This window comes from Urocitellus parryii, chromosome 15 (genome assembly GCF_045843805.1).
Source record: "Urocitellus parryii isolate mUroPar1 chromosome 15, mUroPar1.hap1, whole genome shotgun sequence".
Taxonomy (NCBI): Eukaryota; Metazoa; Chordata; class Mammalia; order Rodentia; family Sciuridae; genus Urocitellus; species Urocitellus parryii.
In genome coordinates this window covers 48,873,468-48,883,458 of record NC_135545.1, presented here as the reverse complement: position 1 = coordinate 48,883,458, position 9,991 = coordinate 48,873,468, and the positions used below count along the sequence as shown (strand labels likewise).

At 40.2% G+C, this 9,991-nt stretch overlaps 1 protein-coding gene across 1 annotated transcript; it reads left to right on the top strand.

The window, feature by feature from the left end:
- LOC113196991 (cytoplasmic polyadenylated homeobox-like protein 2) lies at window positions 1–8,340 on the top strand. The gene is given in 7 exon segments (XM_077792827.1): window positions 1–13; window positions 3,605–3,789; window positions 7,180–7,296; window positions 7,477–7,567; window positions 7,615–7,684; window positions 7,720–7,795; window positions 8,113–8,340. Coding segments are annotated over 7 exon segments (780 nt in total).
- The last annotated feature ends 1,651 nt before the right edge of the window (window positions 8,341–9,991 follow it).

Genomic DNA, 9,991 nt, shown 5'->3' with positions numbered 1-9,991 from the left:
ATGGCTTCCAAAGGTAAGTGTCTTTGGAGAACTCAATGTGTTTGTGATAAAACAGAGACAAAGGAAAAGAGAAAGTCAAATGAAAGAGAGGAAAGACAGCTAAGAAATCTCAGAGAGCCAACATCTATATTTCTGAACACTTCACAAAAATAAAATAATGAAGTTGAAAACGTATCTATGAGTAGGAGAAAACAATTCTGTCACTATTAAGGTTTATTAAGGTTTGTTGAGGCTTTTTGTTTGTTTTGAGACAGTTTCACTGTGTTGCTCCAGCTGGTCTCCAACTCATGAACTTGAGTGATCCTCCTGTCTCATCCTCCCCAATAGCTGAGACTACACCACGCCTGGCTGGGTTTTTTTCTTATGTTGGGGATAGTCCCAGGGACCTCATGCATGGATTTTTATGGATTTTTGTGTGTTTTGTTCATACTGGAGATTGAACTCAGTGTCTAACACATGCTAAACAAGTGCTCTAGACTGAACTATGACCCCAGTTCTTTGCATGAAACCTGCTCCATTCACCCCAACCTATCTGTGGTTCCAACAATTTGATGATTTCTTTTTTTTTTTTTTGTACCAGAGATTGAACCCAGGACTGCCTAACCACTGAGCCACACGCCACATCCCCAACCCTTTTTATTTATGTATTTATTTGGATACTGTGGATTGAACTCAGGGGCACTCGATCACTGAGCCACATCCCCAGCCCTATTTTTGTATTTTATTTAGAGAAGGGTCTCACTAAGTTGCTTAGTGCCTTGTCATTACTGAGGCTGGCTTTGAATTTGTGATACAAGCCTCTGGGATTGTCATCACACTGGGCCAAGAAATAATAATTTTTGTGAGGCAATCTTACAGGCTTTCTGAAAATAGTAAATAATAAAAACTAAGTAAGATAAGACAACCCACTTTCTCTGGAGTTTCCAATCTAGAGTGTTTGTAGAGCAGGAGAGGGGAAGACAGAATGTTGTCATCAATGTAAATTGTTTGGGCCTGATGTGTGGGCACTAGCCACAATCCTAGCAACTTGAGAGGCTGAGCAGGAGGATCACAAATTTGAGGACAGCTTCAGCAGTTTAGCAAGATCCTGTCTCAAAATAAAAAGTGCTGGGGATGTGACTCAGTGGTAGAGTGGCCCTGGGTTCAATACTTAGGACCACAAATAAATAAATAATTTGATAATTTAGAGCATGACATGTTATGGGAATAGGAAATAAAAATAATTCAGGTTAGTTAGGTAGAATTCCTGAGAAAGTGAGTTTTGAGCAAAGGCTGGGAGGGGAGGGAGTGAGCAACAGATATTGTGGGAGGAAAAAAGACAAGAACCTGGTAGAAATACCTTGTGGAAGGTGCCCTGGGGTGTTCAAGTAAAGCAAGGAGGCCAGTATCACTGGAGAGTGCTAAATTAGTGGGCAATAATGGAAGAACTATGTCAGGAAAGTGAGGGAAATTACAGATTGAGTAAGAGTTAAAGCTTTAAAGATAAACCTTTTGAGCTGGGCATGGCAACGTATGCCTGTAATCCCAGCTATTGAGGGAGAAAGACCATTTGAGCTGGGAAGTTAGGGTCTACTTGGGCAACATAGTGAGACATTGTCTTGCCAGGCATCTATAATCCCAGCTGCACAGGGGGCTGAAGCAGGAGACTCACAAGTTCAAAGCCAGCCTCAGCAATTTAGTGAAGCCCTAAACAACTTATCAAGACCTTGTCGGGCTGGGGATGTGGCTCAAGCGGTAGCGCGCTCGCCTGGCATGCGTGCGGCCCGGGTTCGATCCCCAGCACCACATACCAACAAAGATGTTGTGTCCGCCAATAACTAAAAAATAAATATTAAAAAAAAAATTCTCTCTCTCCTCTCTCACTCTCTCTTTAAAAAAAAAAAAAAAAAAAAAAAAAAAAAAAAAAAAGACCTTGTCTCAAAACGAAAGATAAAAAGGGCTGGGGATGTAGCCCAATGGGTTCAATCTATGAAACCAAAAAAAAATAAATAAATAAAATTAGAAAAAATCTTATAGAATAAGAATATAAAAAAGAGAAGATGTTTATGTGTTCTCAGCTAAGTGTTATTATAAAGGGTCAAAAATTTTAAAAAAGTTTGCAAGTTAAGAATATTCTAAGTTAGGGTTAATTTATCAATGAAGAAAGAATTTTTTATAAATGCAGTGTAGCCTAAGAGTACAGTGTTAGTCTGCAATAGTGCACAATCATGCCCTGGGCCATCAGACTCCAGTCACCACTCACTCACTGACTTACCCAGAGCAACTTACAGTCCTGCAAGCTGCATTCATGTTTGGCACACTTATTTGGTTTTTATGCTATATATTTTTTTACTGTACCTTTTCCATGTTTAGATATATTTATACATAATTACCATTGTGTTACAACTGCCTTTAGTATTCAGTACAATAACATGCTACACAAATTTGTTGCTCAGTAAAAGGATATGTCATAGACTAGGTATGTGATAGGCTATACATCTAAGTTTGTGTGAGTGCACTCTATGGTGTTATGGTTTGGATGTGAGGTGTTTCCCAAAGACTCATGTATGAGACAATGCAAGAAGGTTCAGAGGAGAAATGATTGGGTTATGAGTGCCTTAATCTAATTGGTGGATTAATCCTTTGATGGGATTAAGTGAGTGGTGACTGAAGGCAGTAGGATGTGGCTGGAGGAGGTGGGTCACTGGGGGCATGCCTTTGGGTATATGTTTTGTATCTGGCAAGTGGAGTTTCTCTGCTTCTCTCTGATACACTCTTCTGCCATGATATTCTGCCTTACCTTAAGCTCCAAGGAATGGAGCCAGCTGTCTATGGACTGAGACTTCTGAACCATGAGTCCTTGAATAAACTTTTCCTTCCCTAAAATTGTTCTCATCAGGTCTTTTAGTCCCAGCAGTGGAAAAAACTGACTAAAACAGGTGTTCATATGACAAAATCACCTAATGGTGTTTTTCTCAGAAGATATCCCTTTCATGAAGTGACACATGATTGATTATAATATAGTGATGGAGTTGTATTCTCCTACAGAGAGAATACCTCGTTTTAAGGGTAAATTCTTTGAGACAATAAATATTTTAAGCTATGTAGATCATAGCCAAACTACTGTAGCTTGAAATAGCCATAGACTATGAAAACAGTCATGAATGCCTATGACTGTTTTAAAAAAGCTTCATTTTTAAAAGCAAGCAACTGGTTGGGTACAGCCCATAATTTGTCAATCCCTGCTTCCATTTGTGGTTGTAATATTGTGAATGACTATGAGGCTGGGCCTTGATTTTATTTGAGTGAGTTGTCAATGATGCTAACACCTAATACTGTTCTGAAGTCTTTCTTTGATCTGATTTTTTTTTTTAAATCAGGGATTAAACCCAGGGGCAATTAACCACTGAGCCACATCCCCAGACTTTTAATATTTTACTTAAAGACATGGTCTCGCTGAGTTGCCTTGGGCCTCACTAAATTGCTGAGGTTGACTTTGAACTCATGACCCGCCTGCCTCAACCTTGGAAATTACAGGCATGCACCACCACACCCGGCTAGTCTGATTGTCATCAGTATTCTCTAACACTTTTCTCTCTGCTTATACTTTTATCATGTTTCCCAGATGAAAAGGATGATGTTAACAACAACAACGGATCAAAGAAAAGTGTAAAAACAAAACACCGAAATCAATTTACTCAGGAAGATGTACAAGAACTTTACAAAATATTTATGTGGACTCCTTATCCTGATTTTACAATAAGAGAAGAACTGGCCATAAAACTCCATTGTCCAGTGCATGTAATTAATAGTTCAAGACCTCAAATGCATATTTCCTAGAAAGTTAAACACAATAGAATGTTAAATTCAATAAGTCTAGATAGAGGCAGGAGCTAGGGGTTGAATAGACATAGAGTTCAGAAATAGGAATGATCAGGCTGGGGTTGTGGCTCAGCGTAGAGCACGGTGTTCGATCCTCAGCACCACATAAAAATAAATAAATAAATATATTGTATCCAACTACAACTAAAGAAAAAAATAAATATGAGTGATCAAAAAAAATACATATACACTATGTGGAAAATGTAAATAATTGTGAAGCAATATAGTAGTATTTCATCACATATGAAAAAATAGTCATATTTTGATATGGGTATGAAAATACAATGGATATGTATTGTGAAAACTAGATTGAGTGCAGTTGATGCTGCAATAATACTACTTTAGTGGTAGTGACGGTGGTTTGGCCAGCATGCTGGCATTGCAGGTTTATACGATTGAGATACTGAGTACATTTTAAAGAGCTGAGTACATTTTTAGAGCTGAAATAGCTGACTGCCATATTGGACATAGTGGTGAAAGATAAGGTAGAGTCAAAGACGACTTCAGTGTTTTGACTTGAGTCCATTGGAGATGAGCGTTGCCTTTTACTAAGGAGGGGAACTAGAGAAAAGCAGGTATGTGTGTGTCAGAAAAATCACCATTACACTTTGGACACATGATGTTTTATGTGCTAGATAAATATTCCAGTGGAACTCTAAAGTTTTCAGCTATATATGTAAGTCTGAAGTTCAGGGGAGGGTACTTAACTGGAGAAATAAATTCGAGAATTGGCTATGTATTGATAGTACCTGTGGTACCTGCCATATGCCCTCACAGAGTGGTAAGTACTTTCTAGCTATTTGCTGTATGAGCCAACATTTTTTAGAAATTTTTCTTATTATCTAATCAGTTTAGAAAATGTTATTAATTACTGTAAAAATTGACCATTCTGTTGTAGTTTATAAACAGATTTCTAAAGATATCCCTTGTTCTTCATTCTGGAATATTGCCTAGATCACTGAGTTTATTGGTTGCTTAAAAGTTGAAAGAAACTACCCATTAATATAAATTAGAAGGGGATTAAAGTTCAGGTTTGGAAGAAAAAAATATATAGAAAAATATTATTTAGATAACTTTGTTGCTAAAAACTATTTTAAAAAAATTTCTGGGCTGGAGTTGTGGCTCAGTGGTAGAGTGCTTACTTAGCACATGTGAGGCATTGGGTTGGATCCTTAGCACCACATAAAAATAAATAAATAAAATAAAGGTATTGTGTCCACCTACAACTAAAAATATGGAAAAAAAATTTCTGGGGGCTGGGGTTGTGGCTCAGCGGTAGAGCACTCACTTAGCACGTGTGAGGCATTGGGTTGGATCCTCAGCACCACATAAAAATAAATAAATAAAATAAAAGTATTGTGTTCAACTACAACTAAAAAAAATTTTTTAAATGCAAATGATCAATGATTTCTCAAAAGGAATTAGAAAAACATGATATGACTACAGAAGAAATCAAAACAGTGATCAAATATGTAAATACAGATTTTTAGTGTTATTTTTATATTTTAGAATTTATGACTACTGGATTTCTTAATGTCAATAGTGGGTTGTCGGAGTTTTTAGCGCCCCCCCCCCCAGGAGGATCTCCTTTATTGAGGAAGTACACACAGCTTTATACTGCACAGGAGCCAATCAGAATAAAGGTCAGAGGGGTGGAGCAAGTTCACATGCACTCCTATCCCATAGTCCCTAAGGGAAGGCAGGAGCTGTCCATGAGGGCGTAAGAGTCCTGGACCTATCCTGGAGGTAGTCTGCCTCCTCTGTCACCACCCACAGCACCACCTGCTGGCTGATCGTCAGGAGCCATCCCAGCCACATGTGCGGCCCCAAGACCGGGAAGCAGGCAGCCATGCCCTACAGTGGGTTTTTTTTTTTTTTTTTTAATTTTTAGTTATAGATGGACACAATACACAATATCTTTATTTATTTATTTTCATGTGATGCTGAGGATCAAACCCAGTGCCTCACTCGTGCATGGCAAGTGCTCCACCACTGAGCTACAACCCCAGCCCTCAGAGTGGCTTTTAATCATTTTCCATGGCTGTCAAAGGGCAGTCTCATAAGAGTAAGTTCATGGAGACTAGCAGTTAAATTGTACTGGATTGGATGGGGTTGCATGTGCTTATAGAAGGCCCAAGATGTGATCAGGAAGCAAGCCTGAGGGGCATGGAAGGGTGCAGGAGGCCTAATGATGGAAGAAGGGAACGCTTGTTTTTTGGTTGGATTCTTGAAATCTGTGTCCCCCACCATCCCCCGGCTCTGTAATTTCTGACAAATTAGTGACTCTTGTATCTCAGCTTTCTCTAAAATATGTTTAATTCTCTGTTGTGGCGTGGTTGAGAGGAGAAAATAAGAGTGCGTCTGCAGGTGCCTGATTCATTGTGAAATTTTATTTTATTATTTTTTTTTTTTTCAGAGTAGAAATTAGAAGTTTATTAAAGGACAGCAGAAAAGACTTCTCCCAGAGGAAGAAGGGGACCCAAGAGGTGGAATCCCGTGAAATTTTATTAAAAATAAAAATAAAAAATAAAAGATCTTTGTAGCTTCACTGCAATGATTAGCCCGAAGCAATTCTGAATTTGGTGGCCCAAGAGTTGGAAATATAAATCCAGAGGTTAATGGAGGTAGTTTATCCAACTGACTATCCTATTGTCTCAACTGTAAATCATTCTTTTATAGTCTGGGTACAAGAAAAGCATTCTATTCACCTCTCCCTTCCTCAAAACCCTGAAAATTTGGAAAGCATTTTACTATCCTCTTTAGGGAGCAGAAAAATCAGGATTAGATAAGCTGAATGAAGTGATTAAGGTCATACAGTAAATATGTGGCAATGATTCAAATAATTCCTTACTTGTGGCCCTTGAACCTTATGCATGTAAGAATTATAAGCATATGAGAAACAGAAGTGTGGAGTGTCAGAAAGTACATCATTATTTCACTCAGGTAGGGCAGGGTTTGGGGACAAAAGCATGCACAAGTGGGACAGTTGGAAGGCTCCTCTGCAGAGTGTACAGACTGGGTCAATTTCTGAACAAGGGAGAGAAGACTTCAAAAGGGTAACAAAGACTTTATGAAGAGACTCTGGATGGCCTTGGTTTGCATGTAAACTATAGGGTCACTTCTCCGGTGCAGGTACAGGTTGTTTTGATTCCAGAAATGCTCAATGCATGACCTGTGTAATCACACATGTAGCCTCAGGAAAGACATCTTACTCAGAAGTCAGAATGCAAGTCAAATTCTCCTACATTGAGGAAATACATTGAAGAATATAATCAGATAAGTAGATTTGATTAAAACTACATTATCTTCTCCTTTTAGAACTGGTTTCAGAATAATACAGCTTGACTTCCACCTGAAGACAGGCAAAGAATATTTGCTATGTGGAAACAACAAAATCACCAAATCCAAACCCATCCACTTTTAAGCAACCAGGCTGTGGCTCCCAGCTATACCACCGAGCAGTTTCTTTTATGCCCAGACAGCTCAGACAGGCATCGCTGGTGGCTCAACTTTGGATAAACAAGAGGTTCCCACTCAAAAAATGTGCTCAGATTGTTCCTCTCTGTGGACACAAGGACTTCGCATCCAATGTTGTGCTCCAGTTGCTCTTTTTAGGAGACACAAGAGAGTCCCCATTAAGTAGGCTCCAGTTGCTGCTCCCTTTTGGAACAAGGACTTCTCGGTCAACAACTATGTTCCAGATGCTTTTCTCTGAAGACACAAGGGCTTCCTTGTCAACAGGTGGTGCCAACACCTCCATGGTGGCAGGCACTGGAAAGCAACCAGGCTGTACTTTGGAGTATGAAGATGACACAGAAAGTGGGTCTTTTGACAGTTCTTTTCCAGGATGTAGCTGAGCAGTTGCCTACATCCTTCTGTGTCTTCTGTGCATGCTTTTGACAGGGATAGGACTGAGACCAAGGAAAGCCAGCATGCAAGTTCCTCCCTTTTTCTTTCTTTCTTTCTTTTTTTTTTTTAATATTTATTTTTTAGTTGTAGTTGGATACAATATCTTTATTAATTTTTTTATGAGGTGTTGGGGATCAAACCCAGGGCCTCACCTGTGCTAGGTGAGCGCTCTACCACTAAGCCACAACCCCAGCCCCAAGTATCTCCCTTTTTCATAAGGCTGATATTGAGCATAATGAAGTGAGGCAGTAGGAAGAAGAGACCACTCTCATTATTCAATATCACAAGATCAGCAGCAGAAATGGCAGAAACCCACAAAATTACAATTATTACCTGCAACAGCATCAACAACCTGAGCTTCTGAAGAGCAGATACTATTCCACCAACAGCTGCCAAGTGCCCTCCCCTCAGTTGCAGCTGCAGGGTCAGTTTCCTCACACTCAAGGAAAGTCCTTGTTCTCTCAGCTGCAGCCAGATGGTTTGCAGCTCACCATTACCATCTCTGGGGCGATGTATGAAGCACAAGACTTTAGAGCAACCCAGAGCTCAAATGCAGCAGCTCTGGGATAAAGAGTCTACAAGATCTCACCTTAAGGATCAAGATCCAAGAAGTAGTGCCAAGTAGGTCAGCCTACAGACACCCACATGGCAGATCCAGGTCACAGCCAAGGCCTCTCCAGAAGTATCCACATAAAAAATAAAATAGAAAATTTTAAAAATCTGCCTACAGGCATAGACAAATTTCTTAAGTCATATGATTTGTCCATATTGAATAAGGAAGATATACACAATTTAAAGAGACCAATATCAAGTGATGAAATAGAAGATGCCATCAGAAGCTTATCAACGAAGAAAAGCCCAGGACTGGATGGATACACAGCCAAGTTCTACAAGACCTTTAAAGAAGAACTAATACCAATACTGTTCAATTTATTTTAGGAAATAGAAAAAGAGGCAGCACTTCCAAACTCATTCTATGAGGCCAATATCACCCTGATCCCAAAAACCAGCAAAGACACATCAAAAAATGCTGAGAGCCACAGCCAAAGGGGCCCCAGCAAACTTCTAGCTGCCAGCTGATGATTGGCTCACAGCGGTCCCAGCAAACCTCTAGCTGCCACCTGATTGGCTCCTCTGCGGTGATGCTCATTGGGCTGTTTCCCCGCCCTTTCAGACCACAGAGCTGCTCATTGGGGGACTTTTTTTGGCTCCGCCCACGCGACCCAGCCAATCGGCCTCAAGAGCAGGAGGAGTGAGGGAGGTGGAGAGGCTTGTGGGAAGCCAGTGGTGGCAGTTGGGCTCTGAGGGTTTTTCCTGAAGAGCTGTGGGGTGCGGTGTGTGTGTTCTAAAAATAAAGTTTGTTTCTTTTGACAAGTGGCTCCTGAATTGTGCCCAGCCAGACTGTGGCATTTGGTGGCTCGCACGGGGAAGGACTGAGGGTAAGTGATAAGGTAAACTGCTCGACCCTGAGGGCAGGGCGAGAGGATGGATAGCCATTTTAAGATTCTTCTTTTGTTTTGTTTCACTTTTCTTTCAAGTTGCCTGTCCCTGGAGATGTGTAAAATGGAAGAAAAACCGCTCACATCTGAGGAACAGATAGGGAGAAAGGACGGATGGACATTTCAGGAGAATAGAAAGGCTGATATAATGATTTTTTGTTGTTCCACTCTGTTTCAGTTTTGTTTGGCGTTATCTTGTTGGGTTGTATTATAGTTATAGTAGAAAAATTCAAGTAAAAGAGAAGGTCTCTCGAGCAAGTCAGAGAAAAAAATTCAAGTAAAAAAAAAAGGTCTTTCGAGCTAGTCAGACAGAGGAAAAAATTCAAGTAAAAGAGAAGGTCTCTCGAACTAGTCAGACAGGGGAAAAAATTCAAGTAAAAAAGAAGGTCTCTCAAGCTAGTCAGACAGAGGAAGAAAGTTTAGAGCAGAAAAAGCCATCAGGGGGAAAGTTACAACAGGAGACTGCTACTAACACCTTTCTATCACCAGAGGGCGTAAGTGTCCAACCAATAGTGCCACCTCTACAGGAGACTGCTACTAACACCTTTCTATCACCAGGGGGCGTAAGTGTCCAACCAACAGTGCCACCTCCATATGCTGGGATCCTGAGACAGGATCTCAAATATTAAAATGCCCTGTATTTGAGCAGGCAGGAGGGCAGCGAATTCACGATGCTTTAAATTTTAAAACAGTGAAGCAGCTAAAAGAGGCTATAACAACCT